This window comes from Leptidea sinapis, chromosome 39 (genome assembly GCF_905404315.1).
Source record: "Leptidea sinapis chromosome 39, ilLepSina1.1, whole genome shotgun sequence".
NCBI lineage: Eukaryota > Metazoa > Arthropoda > Insecta > Lepidoptera > Pieridae > Leptidea > Leptidea sinapis.
Genome location: NC_066303.1, coordinates 1623148 through 1648459, shown reverse-complemented (window position 1 = coordinate 1648459; position 25312 = coordinate 1623148). Strand labels below are relative to the sequence as shown.

General features: G+C 35.7%; 1 protein-coding gene across 7 annotated transcripts in view; it reads right to left on the bottom strand.

The window, feature by feature from the left end:
* LOC126976164 (calpain-B-like) overlaps nucleotides 1-25312 on the bottom strand; it is a 64052-nt gene that overhangs the window by 18325 nt on the left and 20415 nt on the right. For all 7 annotated transcript variants that reach the window (XM_050824389.1, XM_050824388.1, XM_050824394.1 and 4 more), the window contains 9 exons: nucleotides 14379-14555; nucleotides 12476-12594; nucleotides 8662-8730; nucleotides 7715-7849; nucleotides 6027-6195; nucleotides 4574-4755; nucleotides 2314-2427; nucleotides 1564-1670; nucleotides 23-132 (listed from right to left, as the gene is read on the bottom strand). In XM_050824389.1, the coding sequence (XP_050680346.1) occupies nucleotides 23-132; nucleotides 1564-1670; nucleotides 2314-2427; nucleotides 4574-4755; nucleotides 6027-6195; nucleotides 7715-7849; nucleotides 8662-8730; nucleotides 12476-12594; nucleotides 14379-14555 (1182 nt within the window). The remainder of the gene's footprint in view (nucleotides 1-22; nucleotides 133-1563; nucleotides 1671-2313; nucleotides 2428-4573; nucleotides 4756-6026; nucleotides 6196-7714; nucleotides 7850-8661; nucleotides 8731-12475; nucleotides 12595-14378; nucleotides 14556-25312) is intronic.

The window sequence follows — 25312 nt, the reverse complement described above, 5'->3', positions numbered from 1 at the left end:
GCCTATATATAAACATACACACCGTGCACTTGTTCTCGTCGTCACCTTCATCAACGTCCTTCAACGTCACAGTGTACTGCGGGTTCTTCCAGAATGTCTCCAGGTAATTCCTACAGCCGCCAGCCGTTACCCCTGCAATACAAATACAAATGCTGTTATTTATAAAAGCAAACTTCGTTTTTACAATTTAGATATGTTCCTTTTATCAAAAAACTTATATTGGATATTTCTTAATACAAATTACAACACAGAGTAGTGATGAACGCTAACAATCAGTGTTGCCAACTTTACAGTACTTAAGATGCTAGAGGAGATACCAACTTAAATGCAGTACTCCTAGGACTGAGAACATAAAGATACTGTTCGAGAAGGTTCTGACGTATTCTCATATAATGGTACAGGCCAAAGACTTTTTAGGGATAAGACCGAAAAATACCAATCAATATATTATAATACAAACTGGGGTATATGGGCGTGGCGTCCATGACGCGATCAAACCAATCATATCGCTTCCCGCTAAAAGCGGTATGACGCGTCACCGCCTTGCACTGTATCTTATAAGACTAAGTTCAATTTCAATTCAATTCAAATATAATTGTTTTGTACCAGCAACTATCATAGTTTGGTAGCATTATACACAATAACATTATCATCAACATCATCAGGAGGAAGACGTCAGATGCTGTACAAAGGCCTCTCCCAAAGATATCCATGACGATCGGTCCTGCGCGGCCCTCATGTAACGTAGTCCGGCGATCTTGACCAGATGGTCGGTCCATCTTGTGGGGGGCCTACTAACACTACGTCTTGCTGTACGTGGTCGCCATTTAGACATAGGACATTACTGCCCCAACGGCAATTTGTTCGTCGAACTGTGTGCCCTGCCCAATGCCACTTCACTGGTCTCCTCATTTCTGATTCGATCTAGCAGGGAAACTCCGAGTTTTAATAGTTATATTTATTAAGTAAACTTAGTCAATTGGACCGGTGATAGGTAATGTTACAGTGAGTTTGGTTTGAACTACTGTACGATTTTTATACCACAATTCGGCATTTTTGTCGCTATTCGACTCGCGTTGCACGTTCTGTGTGTGAATGGCGACTGAACGCGCATCAAACATCATTTTGTAAGTGAGGCTCACTTGATGGCTGCGCGGCTCAAGGGGAAAGCTTCGCGGCTAATCTTTAGTACAGGTGATTTCTGCCGCCATAACACATATTACGGTATATTCATAATTATGTAGTAGCAAAGGTCGGACGCGGATATGCATCACTTGATGATAAATGATAACCCCTATTAATTAAGTCACAAAAATAATATTCGGGGTTAAAGCATGAAATTGGCGATTTGTACTGAATAGTTGAAATTCTTTCTTTTTTAAATCAACATATTTATTTGTGAAAAAAAAAGTTTTACTCAAAAATCTCAAACCATATTATGTTCTACGTCAATTTGAAGTACCTATTACAATAAAATAATTTCATACTATAATTACATATGTGTGTGTGTGTCTGTTCTGCCAACCTTTCTGGGAGACAGGGTGATATTGTGTGTGTACGAACCTCGCACCCACTCCCCTTCGAAGACGGACATCTCCCACTTCTTGGTGCAACCCTCGGGACATTCCTCCGGGTCCAGCGAGTCGGGGTTCAAGTTGCATATCTCCACTCTGAAACACCGACACATTTTTACCAAACTCTTCAAGTTAGTGTTCACCATTACCTATGCTCTTATAACACCTGAGGAATAATATATTAGTACGTAATACGCCAACGGGGCTAACATGAGAAACTTTTGTAGGTGAACACTTCTACCTACCGTTCGCTATATTATTACAATTCTAGTTTTTTTTTTGATTTATTGAATGATTGGAACTTGGATTGCATAAAGGGAATTGCGCTCGATCTTCTGCCTTCATATCTAAACAATAGAATTCAGAAGGTCGACGTGAATGGCAAGAGATCTCCTGGGACTCCTCTCAGTATGGGGGTACCACAAGGATCTATTCTCGGACCGTTCCTTTTCTTTATCTATATAAAATATAAATGATCTTCCTAATGTTATAGAGAAAAAATATAAGGTAGTATTGTTTGCGGACGACACTTCACTGATTTTCAAAGTGAAAAGAAACCAAGCTATGTATGACGAAGTGAACGATATTCTATCTGACATCGTGTACTGGTTTAGGGCTAAAAACCTATTGTTAAATAGCAAGAAAACGAAATATATAAAATTTACCGTACCAAATGTCAAAAATGTTGATGCAAGTGTTTTGTTAAACGGAGTTTTGTTGTGAATATCATTGTAGGTACCTGTCGAAGTGCTGACAGAAGTCCTTGAACGACATCCAGAACTCTCCATCGTCGTCGAAGGTCAGACCCAGCTCATCTTTCTCCGACTGAGGGATGTACCGCCACTCCGGAGACCTGTGGGACAGTATTACTAATATGTTATCTTCCTTCATAAATATACCGTTTAATGGTTTTACTTAAGTTGATTCGTATTTTTCATAATTCAAATTTTGGGACGGATTTTGCAGCCAAATAACATTACGATGACAAAGATTTTATGACAAAAAAGGATGAGACGAGCAGGACGTTCAGCTGATTGTAATTGATACGTCCTGCCCATTACAATACAGTGCCACTCAGGATTCTTGAAATACCCAAAAATTCTGAGCGGCACTACAATTGCGCTTATCACATTGATACATAAGATGTTAAGTCTAAAAAGTAGCGTACTCTGTTCCTTGCTGTCAGAACACACGTAATACTTCCTAGTGATACAAGAGATCATAAAACAGTAAAAAAATTGTTTAAGTTCATGCCCATATAAATGAAATGAAATATATCTTAATTGCACGCCACATACTTAATAATTAAATATAACATAAGTCACGTATAAAAAAAGCAATAGGCGGCCTTATCGCTTAAAAGCGATTTTTTCCAGGCACCTGTACTGGCTAAACTGAAATAGTTCTAGTTGATAAGATAACAGTAGGTGGTGCTATCGATATACATAATATAATTTAAACATAAACATACAGTAAATAATAACTAGAAAACAACTAATTAAATCGTCACAGTGATAAATTATAACTACGGAGGATTGTGTTGAAAGATTGAAGAGTTTGATCCATTCCCATTCAGTGGGAAGAGAATTAAGGAAGTTTTATGAACAGGTGTACAAGCAAGAGATATTGACATATAGTTAATTTTACAATAACTAGCTAGTAGACGTCATAATGAAGAATGTTCACTTATTTTAATTTATATCTTTTCGAATTCTCTATAGAAAGAATATAAAAATTGTGTGTCACAATGATTTCGATACTTAAATAAGTTTCCGAGATATGGAATTTTGTAAACATATGCGAATGGCGCGTGTTTCGACCGACCGGTGCTCGCAACGTGTGACGTCATATTTCAACACTCGCGCAGTACTTTGCGCGCTCCGGTAGGGGTCACTAGGAGATTACGCAAATATTGTTCGAAATGTTTAATTTAAATATAAGAAAGTCATGTGTTGGGCCGAAATGTAAAAGCACAACCACTAAATAAGGAAACAAGGGAGCGAGTGTTGACCCGTGACGTCACACAACGGGTGCGCGCCCGCGCGGCATATAAACATTTATGGGAACGTTAGAAGTGAAGAAAATCTTAAATAATTGGTATTTTGAGATGAAATAAAGACCAGTGTATTTATTGTAATTGTTATGACGGGTACTCACGATATATATTTTATTGATTTGATGTCGATATTTCAATCCAATTGCATGAATCGTGTATTTATATACGTATAGAATTTATTGTGGCCAAGTTTGAAGCCATTTCGCATACCGATATTACTAGAGACCGGATTATATGCTACAAAAATGATCAAAATATGCATGTAAATATGCAAGTAAAATAGCTAAAACATGCACGAAAATCCATAAAAAGGGCCAAAATATGATTAAACAGGAAAAAATTAAAAGTCATATTTTTCTTTATTTTCTAAAGACTTGTACTGAAAATCGTATTTGTGAAAAAAATATTACAAGATATACCTACTTAGGTAACAATTAAATTTAAGATTAACCTTTAAACATATGTACTACTTAGTACTGTTCTCAATGTTCTGTAGACAAATTGTGTCTATGATCGCTTAATAAACTTTTGTAAGCGAAAAAGTTGCGTTCTACGTCTACTGAGGATACTGGGCAGAATTTAAATTTGGGTGCAATGTTTGGGCTTACTATGAAAAGCATAGAACGATGAGCGAGATCGAGCGTAATTAATAATAATAATAATGTCTTTTATTTGACACACACAATATGAATAATAATTATTATTTTTCTATAATATGCAACTACTGCTGAAAAGGTACTAAATATGCAAAAGCATATGCAATATGTGGACAAACGAGCGTACGGGTCACCTGGTGTTAAGTGATCACCGCCGCCCACATTCTCTTGCAACACCAGAGGAATCACAAGAGCGTTGCCGGCCTTCAAGGAAGGTGTACGCGCTTTTTTTGAAGGTAGGGATGTCGTATCGTCCCAGAAACAATGTATGTACGGACTGAACTCACTTGTCACTCCAGGCTCCGTTCCACTCGGCCTCGTTGCCCCAGGGGTTCCGCAGCCGCAGCAGCGGGATCTTACCGGCGCGGCCCGGCGTCTCGATGTCCACGTACTTGACGCGCGTCACCGAGTATGCGTGACCTCGGATCAGACCCACCGGGGTCTCCGCCTCCAGGACATTGGGGTCCGGCTGGACACATACACACATAACCAATTAAATATAACACGCTAGTTACGCATAGCTAACCCTAGCGAACCGCCGCATAAGCATAGTCCCATAAACGTTGCACACGGCACTCGAGGCACAAGGCGCAAGTGCAGCAGAAACGTGACTTAGGTGACATTATGACGGCGTTTACCCGATCATGGGAAATATAATTGTATTTTACATTACTTGATCTAGCATCGATCAGTAGACATTAGGATAATTAATTGTAATTAGTTATAACTTTCTTTTAATAAATAAGTTGAAGTAAATTTGCATTTTTTTGCATCTCCTGGCTGCAACCAACGTAATTCGCTCTAAAAGATAAAAGCGGGTGGAAATTACAAAAATAAGAATTGTTATTAATCGAGGAAACTACAAACACTTATTGCAATGCAAACAATTTAGTCAACCAACACAGGTGAGCGGGTACGGTGTACTGAATGCTCATTGGTCAAGTAACGATCACGACTCTATTGAATTATGATATTAAAATTAATTTTTATCATAATGAATAATATAAGATATAAATCATAATAATATATTGTAAACAATTGCTGCTGTAGATTTATATAATATACATGTGCTGACCCGGCAAACGTTATTTTGTCATATAAATTAAGTACCCTGTGCCCGCTCATTGTATGAATTGTCATATGTAATAAAATGTTATTGAATTATTTATTTGTATTGCTAATATATAGGTATTTCGAAGTAAAAAAATATAGATTCCGGATAAGTGAACACCAACATATCAAAACTTTCTACGAGGCCAACATCTTATGGTATAAGTGTTATACCGATCGGTTCAGTAGTTTTCGCAGTACAACCGCAGGCAAAAACGGCTCTCCATTTAAGTTCGCCCTTTATTATGCGTCTCTGGGTTTTAAGAGATAACAATAATAAAAAAAATCTTTAATAACTAGCAATATAATAAAAGACATAATATGCAAAAACCGTACAGCGTGACTGCAGAAGAATTAAGAACGGTGACCCTAAATAACTTGGAATGATACACAAGATTTTGACGTGGAGTTGGAGACTAATGATACGCCTGTACCTTCAGACACGCCTTTCCATAACGGGAAAGCTGGAAATAATGGCTGACAAACACTGACAATCAAAAAACACATCTAGTAGGGGGAAGTGAAAACAGCTCGTTGAACTTAATAAGTATTAAAATATGACGAAGGCTTGACGAAGTTGTAAGCGGTCCCCTGCACTAAAGAACCAGGTGAAAATAAAGAAGATCTCACCTCAATGCTGCACCCCATGAGGGAGTTCCTTTCGTAGGCTTTCAGCAGTATGGTGTAGAAGTTGGGCGGCAACTCGTTCATTTCGTACATCTCAGTAACACCACCAGTGAAGTCCTCCATAGCCTCGCAAGTTGAACCTCCTTTCAGAGCCTCGTACGATCCGTGGAGCCTTTGAAAAAATTGCAGCTCAATGGCGGAAAAATATTGTAACGCAAAGTATGTTGGGTAATTGTTTCATAGTTTACAAATTTAAGTAATCTGCGGTAAGTAGGTGCTGGTACAAAGGACAAGCAATTATTATTATAAGACAAGATACATAATAGCTTTAAGGGTAAATGTATACACTTTTATAATAAAGTCCCAGTCACTGTTCAGGCATTATCTATAAATAAATTTAAATGTTTATTTAAAAATGGCTCTGTCATTGATCTTACTAGTCCACAGCTGAATATCTAATGAATGGGACAGCCTAGGACTAGATTATTATTATTTTATACCAATAACTGTTGTAATAATTGTATTTTTTATTAAAACGCGCGCAAAAAAGAATTGCTGGAAGTTTCTTGCGCCGCTTCATCTTTTTTTTTAATGGAATAGGAGGACAAACGATACGGCTCACCTGGTGTTAAGTGATCACCGCCGCCCACATTCTCTTGCAACACCAGAGGAATCACAAGAGCGTTGCCGGCCTTTAAGGAAGGTGTACGCGCTTTTTTTGAAGGTACCAATGTCGCATCGTCCCGGAAACACCGCACAAGGAAGCTCATTCCACAGCTTTGTAGTACGTGGAAGAAAGCTCCTTGAAACCCACACTGTGGAGGACCGCCACACATCCAGATGGTGGGGATGATATCCTAACTTGTGGCGTGTCGTGCGAAGGTGGAAGGTGGTCTTTTCTCTAAGAGCGCCATTTGTTTCCGAAGCGGTGGTAGTGTTAGAAGTGACATAAAAAATAATTCTAAAGGAATCAATTTTGAGAAAATAAATGCCTAGCTTTCATTAATATATGTGTGCAGACAGCACTTTATTACACATCAAATGAAAACAGGCTAGGTTTATTACTTGTTGTGTTTGCTACAAACAATATAGGAGCTAAAAAAATTAATTTAAGAATTTTTGTGTCAGATGACCCTTGCTGCTAGACAACCGATGAAAACAGGCGTTGGTTTATTACTTTAGTGAGCGTGACAAGCTACTTTGTGTTAGTGCGCGTGTATTGAACTAAATACAGGTTAACTGTCAACCTCAACTTTTTTTGACGTTTTCAAAGACGGTAAGGTAGACTATATATTATTATCCCGCTAGCAAAAATACTTTATCGGCATGATATATTTGCAGCTCTACGTGGACTACAAAGCAAGCAGCAGCTTCTATATAAATACTAGATGACCCAGCAAACGTTGTATTGCCGATATTAAAATCGCGATACAAAAGTAACTGTTGATCGTAGATGGGTGAAAATTTGAAGTTGTATGTATTTTTAATGCTAACTCATAATCAAAAAAAATTAAAAAAAAATCGTGTGGACCACCCTTAACATTTAGGGGGATGAAAAATAGATGTTGTCCGATTCTCAGACCTACCCAATATGCACTCAAAATTTCATGAGAATCGGTCAAGCCGTTTCGGAGGAGTTCAAAGTTTAACACCATGACACGAGAATTTTATGTATTATATGAAAAACTCACTTGGCATATGCCTTCTCCAGTAGCGCACTCCAGAACTCGTTCCTTTCGGAGGAGTGCAGGAACACCAGCTTTCCTCTGTAGGTCGGGAGACGGTCGTCTATCACTACGTCCACCCAGCGTCCATATTGCCAGAACCTATTACATTCATTATTATTACCTATTCTCTCGATATCATCATATATTTAGGCAGATTTGGGAAAAGGCGGTTATTATAATATTAGAATTTAAGTGGACTGTATATAGAAGGAGGCTCGTAATTCGCCTGTAGAACCAAACATATAGATGCGATCAGTGATTGAGGAATTAGGATGCCTTACCTTTACCGGTGTACCAACGTGGTTGAGGATAATATGACCGCGTACTGTTCCAGCTCGAACATGGCAAAATAGTTTTAATCACAAGCGATCTTCTTAATATCAATCACTGTCACTAGGCAGTTCAGCGCAATGTTTGTGCGCGGGAAGGTTAAATAGGTGTGATCGCATCTATACTTATTAATTTATAGGAAAGCAAACAGATGGCGTTACCAAACAATAAAATTTAAATGGATGGTTTTATTTACTTTAATAATTGTACAAGTAATCTGGTGTGTCCAGTCTCTTCCAATTAGGGTTACTATCCGTCCGGATTAATCCGGGCACGTCCAGACTTTGAGACTCTAGTCCAGATTTTGTCCGGCTCTCTAACTTGTCCGGTTTTTTTTTGTAAATTAGATGGAATATAGTAATAAAACGACTTATCAACTTATATCAAATAAGTGCTTAATCTTTACGAAGAATGAAATCTCAACGAGATCAACTAAAAAGTACAGACTAAATGGTAACCCTACGGGTAGTACAGTAATACAAATAAAAAAATCTGTCTGTATATATCGCCAAACTGTCAATGAGTAAATATAGTAAGTGTGTGTGTGCGTATGTGTATATTATGTGCTATATCAGGCTCACCTAAAATGAAAGACACCTGCGTATTCCTCATCGAAGCTCTGGTCATCCGGCACCACTTGGAAGAACAATCTGTAAAGCACAATCACTGGATATTACATTACAGTTCCCGACTTAAATAACAATTTTCGTTACAAGATTTAATTTTCACTTGAAATATAACTCAAATGTCCGTTTCTCATATTAAAATACATATTTTTACTGATTGCATTATATGAATTTTTACACGGGACTTGAAGCAGTGCTTATAGTAAGTAGAATTTAATTCTAATAAGTAGCCGGCCTATAAGTTGGGAGTGTGCTCTATTCTTGAAGGTGAATATTACTATATATATAACTACTAGTGACGACCCATGTCATCCCTCGCATGTCTCTTGCCATTTTTGGCATGTTCTAGCAACAAATCTCATGTTACATGTAATTCTATAAGAAATGTTTGAGTTTGAAAAGCTTTTGATCCCGACCACCAAGGAACTCAAACTCAATGATTTTAAGATTTTCTCATGAAGACCAAACATGACTGAATGAGTGCCGCTGATCATGGCCAATAATTACTAAAAAGCATAGCCTGGGTGTCTCACTGCCTAATTTTTTCATTCTTTCTTTTCTTTTTATTTTGCTTTGTCCTCAGCTTTGCTATTTAATTCAGTCATATATTACATTTTTTAAGTTTTTTTTTTTATATGAGAGGGGGCAAACGGGCAAGAGGCTCACGGGATGGGGAGAGGTGAGGCAACCGCCCATGGACATCCGCAACAACAGGTGTGTCAAGAAATGCGTTGCCGGCCTTTAAGGTGGGAGTATGCTTTTTTCTTGAAGGTCCCTAAGTCGTATCTGTTCGGGAAGACCGCTGCCGGTAGTTGATTCCATAAAGTGGCTGTGCGAGGCAAGAAATTTCGAACAAAACGCGCGGTTGTGGAATGCCAGACGTCTACGTGATGCGGATGGTACTTTGCACGTAATGTCCGATGGTGGAATTCGGCCGCTCGAATCAAGTAAATTTTTTTCTACTTTAATTTGATATTTTGAGAATAATAATTATCAAATATTAAAATATTTTAAGTTTAGAATTAGTGAACTCGCGATTCCTCACTTAATTTTCATGGGGATGGCTTTAAATGTTTTGTAGTCTGTATCTTATATTTTGAATAAAAAAAAACATTATGGGGTGATATACCTTGTGGTTACTAAGGAAAAAAAACCTAACGACGTCTTTATATATCTACATAACATAAAATTCTCATGTTAGTTGCCTCCGACACGTCTAGATCGATTTTTATAAAATTTTATATATTCGGTAGGTCTGAGAACTGGTCGTAATCAATTTTTCATCTCTCTGTGATAAGGATGATACACCCCAAACATTTTTATTTATTGGATTTTTTTGTTTGCTAAAAATATGTGTTATTATAGAATAAATTCAACCCTAAATTTTCACCCTTCTACCACCAACCACAATCTATTACTTGATTTTTTTTTATCACTCGATCAGTCCCCGACAGGCGTCTACCGGTGTCACTTCTTCACCCAGTTAACAGCACGCAGTAAGAGTGAGACCGAAGCTGGTCTCTTGTCCCTCTCTCACAAAACGGAGTCATACATTAAAGATAGAATAAATGAGTCACCTACATATCAAGTCATAAACTTATTCACCAGCAGGTGAAAGGCTTATCAGTTGACGGGTGTGTCAGTATGTGTCACGTCTCTGGGTCAAGCAATAGACATTAGAACGTCGGACGTTGAGGCACGACAGATTAGAATGTCCTTCTTTCTATAAGACATTCTGTGAAAATTTCAGCTAAAAGAGTTAAGTTTTTTCATATGGAATAGAAACTAAGGAGCGCAATAAAGATGGTAGGTAAAGGATCTCTAAGAAGTACAATATATTAATATTTACCAGTGGGAGACTCCTTTGAACCGGATGCCGGCTAGATTATGGATACCACAACGGCGGCTATTTCTGCCGTGAATCAGTATGTGTAAGCATTATTGTGTTTCGGTTTGAAGGGCGCCGTAGCTAGTGAAATTACTGGGCAAATTAGACTTGACATCTTATGTCTCAATGTGACGAGCGCAAATCAAGTGCCGCTCAGAATTTTCGGGTTTTTTAATAATCTTGAGCGGCACTGCATAGGGCAGGGCGGATCAATTACCATCAGCTGAACGTCCTGCTTGTCTCGTCTCTTATTTTCATAAAAAAATATATATAAAGTACAGAAAGTAGAAACCAATATTTTTTGATCACAACGGATATTAAAATTTCAAAAGTGACTGCAATGCAATTCATGGCCGCACAGCGAGCGACGTTCTACATCCGAACGTCCGTATAAAAGCTTCGCTTTAAAAAATCTTTAATATTGTATTTTGTTAACACACAAAGGACAATATCAATAATAAACATATTTCCGCATACTTCTAGATGTATTAGTCACCAATATTATGGATCATAAAGCGGACTTTAATTATCAGCAAGTAGAGCGGCTTATCAAACGACTGTGTCTTTAACAATGGCATAACGGCAATCTCTGTGGCCTTGTTACAGGCACATGATGCACGAGTGTCAGGGACAAACATTGTCGAATCACAGATTACGTTTGTGGTAACCTTTATGTATTTATTTAATTATTTATCTGTTGGTAATCTTACAGCGATACAGTAGAATTAAATATAAAAGCATAGTTAATAATATGGCCAAAAGTGGATTACACCTTAAAAATTACAATGGAAAGCCAAACTGTTTCTGTGTTGTGTTGCGTTTTGTATGTGTGTGTTTATTTTAAACCGACTTCAAAAAAGGAGGAGGTTCTCAATTCGTCGGTATTTTTTTTATGTTTGTTACCTCAAAACTTTCAACTGGGTGAACCGATTTTGATAATTCTTTTTTTATTTGAAAGCTGGTGCTACCTGAGTGGTCCTATTGTAATTTGGTCCAGATCTGACTTTGGAATAGTGGTTTTGAAGGCGGTTGTTTCTCTGTTAAAAAATTTTTAATTCTCTACATTTTTCTTATTTCAGATATCATTTTATATTCGACAAATGAAATAGATCTAAGTTAGAATAATCATTGTTATATCTGAGTGGAATACAGCATAGAGCTAAATTTCGAGAATAATTCATCCTTAAATTTGGTATTTGAAATCATATTGTATGTCGTGTTCGATAGGGAACTTCGAAGTTCGATAGTACTTGAAAGTACTATTGAACTTATATATACTTATACTATACTTTGCAAGTAGTTCGCTGCAATTTACTTCTCATATATACAATTCCCTCCGAAACGGCTAAACTCATTTGTATAAATACAAATTATTTAAGTTTTCTTTAGTGTTAATTCCGCCAATATATTGGCGGAATTAACACTAAAGAAAACTTAAATAATTTGTATAGTTATGGATTTCCGCAAAGTAACGCCTTATTCAATAAATTTTCATTTGTATAAAATTTTGTATGCAATCGGATAGGTCTGAGAATCGGCCAACATCTTTTATTCGTACCCAATTTTTTTTATTTACATGGCAATACAACGTCTGCTGGGCCAGCGAGTTATTTGATAAAATGTCGTGAAGCTATACAATTTCGTATTGTCTTCTTCTATTTTCTAAAGTGTCTTTATTTGCAAATAATAACATAAGTCACTTAAACATAATAATTTGTTTAAGTTTTACGAATTTAGAACGAAGTAACTTCTTTATAACTTCTGTAGGCACGCTGAGCACTTTATTTTTCGGATATAGAATGCGACTAATCCGTCTCGCTCAGTATGTGCTTGCGGCACATTCCGCCACAGTAAATGTAAGCTGGATCCAGGTGTACTCACTTCCTGTGCAGCGTGAGGTTGGCCACAGCTGCTAGAAGCCAGCAGTCCCCGAGCTCGCCCTGCTGAACGTCGAACCGGCTGTATCCCTCCACGAACAACGCCGGGTCTTCGCATATCTCCTGCAAGAACAACTTCGGATTAACAAAAAAGACCGACTACTTGTAATATTTTTTTATTAGGTTTATTTTCAATCACAATAATACACACAAATATAAGTAGAACTAAAAACTAGGAATTAAATGTAGTCATTAATTACAAATAAACACAGCATGCACAGAAATAAATAATTTTAAATATTATATAGAATAAGTTAAGTGTTAAACAGTTCTGTTTTTAACTTAATAATTGAGTAGATTACATATTTATACATAGTTACATTAATTTACAAATTTTAACATTAGTAAAGATTACCAATGTTGGTACAAATGGAATCTCGCGGAATTCGAGTATCAAAGAATATCGGGGCTAATCTAATCTTGCAAAGATGGCGTTGAAAATTAATTATTAAATAATGAATACGGCTGTATGGGCTTGAACCCTTTGCCTGTCCCAATAATGGACGAAGAAACCAAAAAAAAGTAACAAAAGACGCAAACGTCAGAAAATTTTAGGAACCAACTTAACCCTGTTTCTTTTCTGTTAGTGATGCGCACGCGCCTTAAAATTTCCCTCTCATCTTATTTTCATAACGCGCCTAATGAAGTTTACCTTCAAATAAAAGTGATGTGCCGTAAGATTTACACCTCGGAATCCAGAGCCAGTCAATGAATCTTTAAATAAACTATGGAAACGTGTTTTAAATATAGAAAAATGTTAAAAAAAATTGTTTCCCCTTCCACCTCTCATTTTCCAGTAAATTGTTGTTGAAAATCGAAATCGGACAATTTTTTTTTAACTTTATTATTTGAGCTTTTAATAATGTAGTCAAACACTCGTTATACAGATTCATTGATTGGCCCTACATTCCGAGATTTTACAATTTTTAAACCTTACGGCGCTCCACTAAAGTGAAATATCAATATCGAATATTTATTTCAAACTTTTGACAGGTCGCTATTTAGATATTAAACATTAACAATAGCTTTAAACGGCGATAATTAGAAAAGTTATGACGTCATCTAAAAATTGTCAAATGTCGCACCTCATTTTTTGCTAAACCGGCACTTTAACATTTTTTTATGAAAATAAGGAACGAGAATCGTTCCTTATTTTCGAGGGAGGACGTTCAGTTGATGGTAATTGATACGCCCTGCCCATTACAATGCAGTGCTCAGGGTTCTTGAACAACCCAAAAATTCTTTAGCGGCACTACAATTGCTCGTCACTTTGAGACATAAAATGTTAAGTCTCATTTGCCAAGTAATTTCACTAGCTACGGCGCCCTTCAGACCGAAATATAATTACACATTAACGCTTCACGGCAGAAATAGGTGCCGTTATGGTACCTATAATCTAGCCGGAATCCTGTGCATAGAGCCTGCCACTGGTAGTACATGTTTGTTGTTACTAAAGTTAGTTGGTACAATCCAGCCTCAGCCAGCCAATTGTGACATTTTGAAATTAACGAATTTTCAATTTAATTTTTTAAAGCAACGCTAATTGGATGGAAAACTTTAGTTCTGCTATCTTCTATTATAACTGCCAATCAACTTCTTTCGTTCTCCTACGTATCTCCTCATTTCCGATTCTATTCGATCTCGCAGGTAAACTGCGAGCGTAGCCCTCTCCATTGCCTTCTGAGAGACCCTGAGCTTTCTCATAAGGCCCATAGCGACCACGTCTGCGTTCCTTTTGTCATCACTGGCAACACACACTGGTTAAAAAGCCGTCTTACTATTACGATTTATAAGATACAGCCCATTTCCGTTTTTCCCGGTTGGGAGCCAAACTAAAAGAGTCTTACCGAGGGTCTCAGCCAAGTGAGGGGCCGGTCCAATCTCTCCTTGTAGTACAAGCTGCGGTCCGTCGCCGGGAACTCCGGATCCTCGAACAGCCTGCCGTCTGCCAGGCATCGGGACCTGATCTCCTTGAAGTCCTGATACGACGCTGGACCAAACGATGAGGGCCGGGTCTCGCCTAGCTGAAATATACATAATGAATTTTATAACGACATCGGGGTTCTTAAACCTATTCACATTATGTATAAAAGCAATCCACCCGTGCCTCGCCTTCGCAGCAGTACCCTGGATGCCCTTCTTTAAATTATTTGTGAAGCTAAGAAGTGCTGATGTGCACTGTGTTATTCATATGTGATGTAGAATATCTAACACTGATTTTTTCTATGACAATAAGAGACGAGACAAGGTGGAAGTTCAGCTGATGGATATTTGATCCGCCCTGCAGCCCATCACAACGCAGTGCCGCTCAGGATCCTTGAAATACCTAAATATTCTGAGCGGCACCACAATTGCGTTCATCACCTTGGGACATAAAATGATAAGTTTCATTTCTCAAGTAATTTTACTGAGTACATAGATATTTTTCAAATAGGTACTCTTAAAAATACCTTTTATAAGAAACTTACTAACCTGGAGCAATACTACAGTTACTCTTACATGAACCAACTCATTTAGAAATGGTTTTAATTAATTAACACCACTTGAATTACGCATTAAAATAACTTCGTGCATTCGTTATTCCCTATGGAATACACGCCTTTCATAATTAACAACGGGGGCACAATTAATAAAAAATGAAAGCGAATTCGAATAATTATTAATTATTAAGTGGTTTACATGTTTGGAATATTAATTTATAATGTTCATCAAAATCATCCTTTTTTCACAGAAGTAAAGACAATTTTTAAGTATTTTCTTTGATTTGAGTGTTACATATTTAAGTAAAATAACATTTAAAGGATTAAAATGTAGAATTAAACAAATAACATTTAATTAATGTAATTTTTACGCAAATACCTTATTTAAGAAATACATTTACAATTAATGCGTTTTCTAATCTTTTAAAAAGTATTTAATGTACTTCATTTTTTGTAGACAGCGATCGACGAGACCATAGAAGAGAGATCTAAGAATAATAAAGGGCGGTTAAAGCCAGAATTCATCGAAATCGTATAAAAAAAATCGTCTTTTGCATATTATCAAAGAAGTCGTGAAGGTTGTTGCTTATCGATGATTCACAGAACATAATATAGTTAAATAAAAAAAAGGATTGTGTGGTTTTATGAAACCAAGGTAAAAGTGAAACTTTTTTTCACAGTATAGACATTTAACTAAAAATTTTTGGAATAATATTTACGTTAAACACTGACAAAAACAAACAAAATAGCATGGAGCACTGCGATAAATGAGTAATAGTTTATACACTACAGTCTACACGGTCAGCTGCTGCGAACTATAGGCACCGCCCGACCGTCACGCGACATGCAACACACAGACAAAAAAGTTTGAGACGATGTAATAAGTTTCACTTTAAATAGTTTAATAAAACTAAAAAACACGCTTTGGCTGAAAATATAATGGTTGAAATTTAAAATTATATAAACGATACATAAAAAATTATATAAATTAACAAAAATCTTCTTATCTTTGCAAATTAAAAAATAGATTAATTTTATCACATTAATGTATTGTCATCGGTCCTCGATAAATCTACGAAGTTTCAACGAAATGTTTCACGTTTAAGGTGGGTCAGTCAAATGAGTCGGTCACAAACAAACATACATACACATGTGAACCTAATAAAAAGCGTGTAAAAATATGCGCATTCCTTCTCTCTGGAGTCCGCGGCAGCACAAAAACTCTTCTGAGTGTCTTAATGCAGATCGGTGGGGGTGGGGGGACTCCCTTTTACAAAGGTGGGTTCACACCATTATAAAATAATTCCCATTTAAATTTCTTTTTAAGTAAAACATTACTAGCAATGATTTGGTCCGAAATTAAAGTTTTATTAATATTAATAGCGGTGCCACTAAAAAGTGCATACCGCTGATTATATTGTTATAACGGAGGAAGGTCGTGGTCGTTATAATTATGAAGAAAAAGTGAAATACATGAAATATATAGCAGTTTAATTTTTTATATAGAAATATATTTATATATCATAGGGACTTAGGGAGTGACAATAACATAGCATACTTCAACAATTGTTCAACAGTTCGTAAAGGGGCTTTGTCATGGGGAGAAGAACTGATAAGAAACTCCCAGCCCAACTTTTAAATCATATAACAATTTAGCAGTTTTAATTCAAATTCAAATATTTTTATTCAAAATAGGATGTGGAATCACTTATTGAAAGTCAAAAAAACTACCACCCATTCCAAAATGAATGCCTCAGGCCTGAGAAGAATGGGCGCGACAAACTCAGCGGGCTTTTTTTTTCATCAAAAATATGTTTTACAATTAAAGTACAATTTACAAATTAGTAACAAAGTAACATTGTACAATTAAATTTATTATTTAAAAGCCTGAGGGCGGTCGCTCCATTCCCAATCTGTGGTATCATTAAGAAAGTCACTTATTTTATTTACCTTTACCACACAAACATATATAATACTATAACGATATAATACTATACAATTTAAGGTGGACAAGAAACATGTATCCTTATTCTATAGTACCTGGACGACCGAGCCCTGCTCAGATTTTTAAGAAGGTACATAAGTACATAGGACATCTGGATTGGAACCGGGGTCTTCTGCTTTCCGGATCACCCAATGTCTCATCTGAGCTATTATAGTCTTGTATATAGTGGCGAAATTTACCTTTGTATTCTAATGGTATTGTAGCTGTTTCTCATTAAAACACGGATAAAACTACATTTTTTAAACTTGAAACCTAGCTAGATCGATTTCTCTGTATACTAAATTTCATTAAAATCGTAAATATATATACAAGAATTGCTCGTTTAAAGATATAGGATCATGTTCTATACTATAAGAGGGCAGACGGGTAAGAGGCTCACGCGATGGTAAGTGGTGAGGCAACCGTCTATGAACATCCGCAACACCAGGGGTCAGGGCATTTCTTTAGTTTACAAGTAAAATACATCATCAACATCGAAATGGTATATTTGATAAGCTCTCTGCGTTTCGGCAGAAGCTTCGGAAATTGTTCTCCAAAATATTACTAATTTGCCTAAATATGAATTTAAAAAGACAACTAATGATATACTGCATTCCCTAGACTACGACTCTACCGAAGCCTCGCTTAAAATAACCCACTAAGATTTTTCAAAACGCACAAACACATCACACATACTCTGCCAGATCACTCAAATCTATATATATAAAAATGAATTGCTTTTCGTTAGTCTCGCTAAAACTCGAAAACGGCTGGACCGATTTGGCAAATTTAGGTCTTGAATTATTTGTGGAAGTCCAGAGGTTTAAAAGGTGAATAAATAGGAAAATGCTGCTAAATTAAATAAAAACAACAAATTTGATTTTCCTTTGATGTGTCCATACATAATTTCTATGAGAGAATTTATTGACGCACGGTTTGACAGTTCTGCTGTGAAACAATTTCATTACGACAGCAGGGTGCATATTTTACGAAGTAATTTTTGATGTTATGATATATTATTGACAAATTCATATAAAAACATTATTTTATTTATTATATACAGAACAACGTCTGTCGGGTCAACTAGTCATAAATAAATATTATGTACGTGCTTAAACACATAAATAATGGTTACTTATAACATATTATATTAATTTTAGAAAGGAGTACTTTACTTCTATCAAATATTTTCAGAACTCATTTAAAAATTTAATTTGAAGCTCACTCATGAACCGGTTTTGTAACTTAATTGTATTTGTATGTTCACTTGTGTTCCGCGATACAGGCATGCCTAGTGCGGACAGCGCTGCTAATTTTGTATTTTTATGTATCCATTTTTGTCAATAAATATATTTTCTTTCTTTATGTGTTAGACAGGATTAAAATTTGCTGTTCGACATTGTTACATGCATCTTATGTAATATTTTTGTTCTGCCGTTAGTAAAATAAGTTTTGTTCGCTATACTTTATAGATACTAATCATATTGAATATCTAAGTATAAGATCTTATGTTGCACAATTAAAATTTAAAATTTATGTATTTATATGAAATTTTTGCATGTCAAGTACATGGCTGTAAGTGCAATAACACTTAGATTTATTTAGAATAATATTAAATTATATATATAATGTAATTATTTAGTGATTATTGTGTTGGCGATGCTAATAAATAAAGAAATATTTGATGTGAAATATTCCTTAGTATGATTTGAAGCTCGGTGTATGTTCTTAAGAAAAATCGGTTGTAAAAACATCATCAAGACGAGGCAATGTGGAAATCGGGTCCCTGATCATACTTTTATATCCTACATAACTTTAAATAGATGTATTTATAAGTACTGTATAAGGTTCCGTGCCCAAAACAAATTATGTCCTTACACGCTTTGTTTTGCTATACGCTAGTATATTGATCAGTCCTTACATCTGACAGCGGCCTATATCTCTTAAGCCGAAATAGAATGACAATAGCAACAAATAATAAAAATCAAGATGTAGAAATCCAAAATTAAACGTCTTTTATCTCTCATCCAAGAATAAAATAAAAAATCACAGACCCAGTATAACCGTTCTCCTGATGACATGAACATACTGCTTCCTTGATGATACGGCGGTAACTTTAGATTGTGTACTTTATTAAGTTCTACACGCGAAAGCTTTTTCATAGGAGACAACTTTGTTTTTCCATTGGTTAATATAACTGCATTCGCTCTATTAGTAACAGCACCTCTATCAACTTTAGAAACCGTTTTCTGTGTCATATTTTCTTCTTCAACTTCAGCTCGCTCTGCGTCATTGGGGGCCCAGAAGGGTTTGTAAGAAATATCTTGTCGTAATTTGGAATGATGATAACCAACATCCGCCACTTTAGCTGTTTTCATATCAGCAAATCGAGAAAGTATTCCCATATTCTCTTTAGAATTACGATCAGGTTGCTTGACAACATTTTTCTTACTCGAATGCAAAATACGACCAGATTTTGGTGACACGATTGATACAGATTTTCTCTTCCAATTATCAGCAACTTTTACAATATTCGGAGAAGCGAAGAACGTAGTTACCGATCGTAGCTCCTCGCGATTAACTCTAACAAAATTTTGTTCCACTTCCATAATTATGATCGCATGTACAAGACGTTAATTCATTGCAATATCCAAAGTAGAACAAGGGCTTGTAATTAGTAAATCCGGCAAACCCGATAGAAACAGACTAGAAATATTGTCAAATAAATTGAGCCATTAAATAATTAGCGTCGCGACACCTTCATACACTCCGACAAACTAATAATGTACCAATACTCAGTTTAATAATACATTTTCTGAAACAGGATAATAGTGTTATGTTCCGCATTTATCACATGTCCGTTCCGTATTCACAATAAAATTTGACTAGCTGTTGTGTCCTATTGATAACTGGCTAATAAACGAAGTGGCCGATGTACGCGCAGATAAGTAATGAAACTAGGGAATGCACAAATTAGTTTTTCACGGCGGCGCGATACAGAAAGCGAAGATATTAAAGTACCCTACAGGGTACATTTTACATACATTTTCGCATATGATGCTTATTTGAGATATGAGTATAATTCTACCAATTGTAGTTTACTCAAACGGCCTCACAACAAAGATTCTTGATGAATATCTATTGTAGGGCCTCTTACAAATCGCAGAATCTTAAAAAAAAATATCAATAGACAAAAAATTTAAATAAAGTCTTTGAACAGATTTCAAGAACCTCAATAAAATGTAACATCTGGAAAGTGAGTTTATATAACATGCGCATTTGACAGATTCAGCTATTTTCTTTCTGCTATGGATAATTCGGATGCACCTGTTGCTCTGTGGCTACTTAGCTTTGCAACTGCGTGATAAGTCGTGATCATATGAGATGATTCAGCTTCTATAATAATAATTGTTGATCCGATAACTGTAGGTATTATTGTGTTAAAATGATCAAAAAAATGCTATAAATAAATAATAAATATGTCATTAGGACACTCTAAGATTAATAGATAGAAAAGAAGATTTTTATAAAACGTCTGTTGCAATTAAATAATATTATATAAATCCATAGCTCAGCTTTCAGTATGAAAAAGCGGTCCCAGAATTCTCCCTTGTAGTATACCAAATTAATGCACAAGGCGTGCTGACCAGCAACACTCGTATTTATCCATCATTAAATAGCTTTGCTAAGTGATTAGGGATGGACATGACATCGTTACAAAGTAATTAGTTCAATGACAAGTATATCAAACATGTAAAACTGTGTCAAAAGCTTTTGTTAAATTATTGAGTTACTAGTTACACGTATACGAAATAACGATGTATGTTTAAGTTCAACAAGGCGAGGTTAATACGAAAGACAACTATTTTTTTGTCATAAAGTATCGTAAGTTTTGTAAATTTCTGTGCTTTTCTACTTTTAGGATTTACTTCTTTCACTCTCTATAATTATAAATTGTATAAATTTCTCTGGTTACCCTGACTGATCGGGCTCAGCTAGTCGGCTCACATATTTAATTGCTCAGCGTAACCTAAAGAAGTTTTCACTTCAAAATGTAACGCCGCGCTCTTTAAACAACAGAATGTTGCAAAAGGGCATTGGCTACGACGTTTACTTTGATATTATTGCAAATTACGTAGGGATCTCAATTTTTTTTAATTAAACACAGCCTATGTTGCTCAGTGATAAAAAACTATTCTCAGTTATATTTTATGAAGTAATCATTCGATGCTTCTCAAAATTTTTGTATCAGTAGCAAAAATAAATATTGTATGAAGTATAAATTAATGTAACAAATTTTATTTTCGGGGGGCAAAAAATATAATACATTATTCATTCCATTTCGATAAGGCGAGAGATTGATGAGAACTTTCAAATAAAAACCGAACAAGTACGGGTTCGTCCCACAGTACCTAGCGCTCTGTATATTATTTTTATCCTTTTTTAACTTTTTTTTTGTTTTGCGGACTTTTTATTTACAGATAGAAAGGCAGACAGGGATCTCGTTGGTTACCTTTTTTCAATTCAAAATAGGATTTAAAATCACTTATTGGGCGTCAAAAAATTACCACCCATTCGAAATAGTATTCCTCACATCTGAGAAGAACGGGCGCAAGAAAATTAGGTGGCTTAATTTAGTTACGATACTACATATTACATTATGTGGTATCGTACAATAAAATAAATAATTATATAGCCTGAGGTCGCTCGCTTCATTCCCAGTCTGTGGTATCTTTAAGAAAACCATTGGAGAATGGAACCCATAAAAGACTGCTTATTAGTGACCCGCACGCTTTAAGCTCCAAAATTAACTATGAACATTATGGAACACAGCCCTATTGAAAACTGAGATCAACTATTTACAAAATTGTCAAAAACTTTTGATAATGTTCCGATAACGCATTACTCACTGATACGAGTTCCGGTAAAGCCCAAGATGATATACATGCGATTTCCAAGGTCATAAAAATGTAAATAAAATTAAGGATAAACATACGAGCGATTTATTATATGGAAACAGAAATAGAGGAGATACGATGGGACAATGATACGAGTTCCGGTAAAGCCCAAGATGATATACATGCGATTTCCAAGGTCATTAAAATGTAAATAAAATTAAGGATAAACGTACGAGCGATTTATTATATGGAAACAGAAATAGAGGAGATACGATGGGACAATGATACGAGTTCCGGTAAAGCCCAAGATGATATACATGCGATTTCCAAGGTCATTAAAATGTAAATAAAATTAAGGATAAACGTACGAGCGATTTATTATATGGAAACAGAAATAGAGGAGATACGATGGGACAATGATTTCAGAAAGATCGCTGGTCCGACGTGTAGAAGAATAACTAACAACAGGAAAATTTGGAAAGATCGTGAGAAAAAGCGTGCTATGAATAACATAAGAAATGGTAAATATATTAGGTGAAGTATAATCATAAGTGGTAGCATAAGAATGTACATAGATATATTTAGTTTAATTGCAATAAAAATTTCATTCATTCGTATGCGCATTTTTATGGGAATAATTCTAACTTTTTTATCAGAGATGTGTGCATTTATCGGTTTAGCACTCCTTGCGAAAAACACTAACAAATCTTAAGCTACGCTTGAAATTAGCTTCTTACGGCCGTTCCCAATATACTACCTACATATAGAGATAAATAACTACCTTCTACTGTCAGTAATTAGCTGGCAATAATCTGAAGCTGTCCCAATATACCCGATAAGTCATTCTTATCGCCTTAAATTGGGACGCGTGAATTGCAATTTCCATACAAACATCTATCGTTGCTAAGTTATACGTCCTCCTATTGACAGACAGAGTGTACGGATAAGGTGAGTTACCGTCGATAAGTTTATTGGGACAGAAAAGTCAACGATAGTTACGATTTTTATCTTAAGTATGCCACAACCGGCCAACTGAATATTGGTAACGGCCGTTAGTATTTTACATATTATGCTAGCTAGCGCATACATTGACAAATCACAATTGGTGACGCATTATCGGGCTGTCAGATCGTCTATATTCTATGATTAAGACTGTTAATCAATATGACGCCGATTTTTTGCATTGTCCTTCACCAGGGCATAAAAAGAATAGGGAAGTCCCAAGCCCGACTTAGGGCATTTACCAGTGAGAAGCTTCTTTGCATAGGATGCCGGCTAGATTATGGATACCACAACGGCCTTTTTCTGTGTTTCGGTCTGAAGGGTGCCGTGAAGTTACTGGGGAAATAAGACGTAACATCGTATTTCTCATTTGGATTTATGGTTTTTTCAAGAATCCTGAGCGGCACCATCAGCTGCACGTTCTGCTCGTCTCGTCCCTTATAATCATAAAAGAAATAATTACACAATTTTGTCACAGTTAAACACCATAAACTTTACAATTGTTAATTTGCAATGGTGACTGTGTTTTAACTATCGAAGTGTAACGGTAACCGAAAGTTAAATCCGGCCAAGCATCAGTTTCATTTCCTTGGAATTACGAACATCTTGAACCTCCATCTGACGGAATCGAACCCGCAACTCGTTGATGGATATGTCATAGTCAAAGATCGCTAAGTAGCCTCTGGCGGAACGACTTTTTTTTAACAATTATTTAAACCTAAAACCATAACCATAAACATCCTATGGTATCCTATCCTTTAGGATTAAATAATTGTTAAAAAACACGCTTTAATAAAACCCAAACTAAAAGTATAAGATAATTATTATCAATCAGTTTAAATAAGGAATAGGTAATTAACAAAAAAATAACTCTCTTGTATAAAAGCGTGGGATGCTTGATAAGATTGGGATGAAGACAGGGTATCGGACATAAAAAATCATTAATCCTGAAGATTCTGGTAAGGAATGGGGTTAATGGGTCAGACAATTAAAATTATTGCATTGCTCTCGACCCTTGATAATTATACAGTTTCACTCCAATCCGACCTTTTAAGTTGGGTGAAAATTTAAATTCAAAAAATGTATGTTTAAAATAACCGACTTGATAAACTAAAAAGTTTAAATTACCCAATAAAGATTTAATTTAATACACCACTTATGCAAACCTATATTAATAAAATACTATCATTTGTATGTGCTACCATTTGTACCAATGACGTTCTATACATATAGACAATTCAGCTCATACAAAATGAAAGCCGAATTAAGGTACATGCCACAAATGACACCTTTGTAACCTTCGACTGCTATGTCTATACATTTCTGCGTTTCCTCCAGTTGTTTAAAATATTATTGGTCAAGAGGCAGCAATGTAAACACTTTTTCAGTTTCAGATAGAACCCGATTTGGACACTGACATCAGTGGAGTTGGTTGCTATAACTTATACGTTCTTCAGTCTGTCCCTATTTTCCGATCAAGATCTGTTCAGTCGGAGGTTTTTTACGTTTTTAATCACAAATCACACTCATATTATAAAGGTGAAAGTTTGTATGTTTATTTATTGGCTTGGGGGGAAAGTTTGTGTGGTTATTTATTGTGTTTATATTTGTTGCTTCTTTACATTCTAAAGGGATTTGGATTTAATAAGTTAAGGTAACCTTTAATGAGAGAAACGAATACTCAAATAAAATATTTTAATTAGTTAAACTGGTTATTTAAATGTTAAGTTCCTTGAAATAAATAAAAGTTGACGTTTAGACTTAGATATCTTTTCCAGGGTATCTTTTTGGTATATGTAGTGTAAGTGGACATCAACATAATTATATTTGAATGACAGCTTTTGTCCTATTGTCAAATTTTTAATTTGGTTAAACCTAAAAAACTTAAATCCTTTCGTGGTGAAATATTAATATGCTTATTTGGTTTGTAAATTTCTTCATATCTCTCTCTTGCTACCAACTGGCGCAGATTCTCTTTCATTATCTCGTGCTCGTGCATCCTCTCGTTAATTTGCTCTTAAGAATTTAAGAGTTCCATTACTTAGTCACGGATCTCATAAGCAGAACCTAACCAAACTATCACTAATCTACCTTTAATGTATATCCTTTCCAATAAAAGAAGAATTATCGAAATCGGTTGGCACGATATTGAGTTATTCGTAAATTTGTCGCGCACATACAATGCAATTTAAGATTGCAAATTTAAGACTTTTATGGTTTTCACATGGTTGCCCAATGGCAACAACAGATCTGCATTGGCAGATCTGGACCAAATTACAAACGGACTACACGAGAAGCACCAGCTTTCAAATAAAATTAAAAAGAATTATCAAAATCGTTTCACCCAATCGATAGTTCTGAGGTAACAAACATAAAAAAAAAACAAATATACCGACGAATTGAGAACCTCCTCCTTT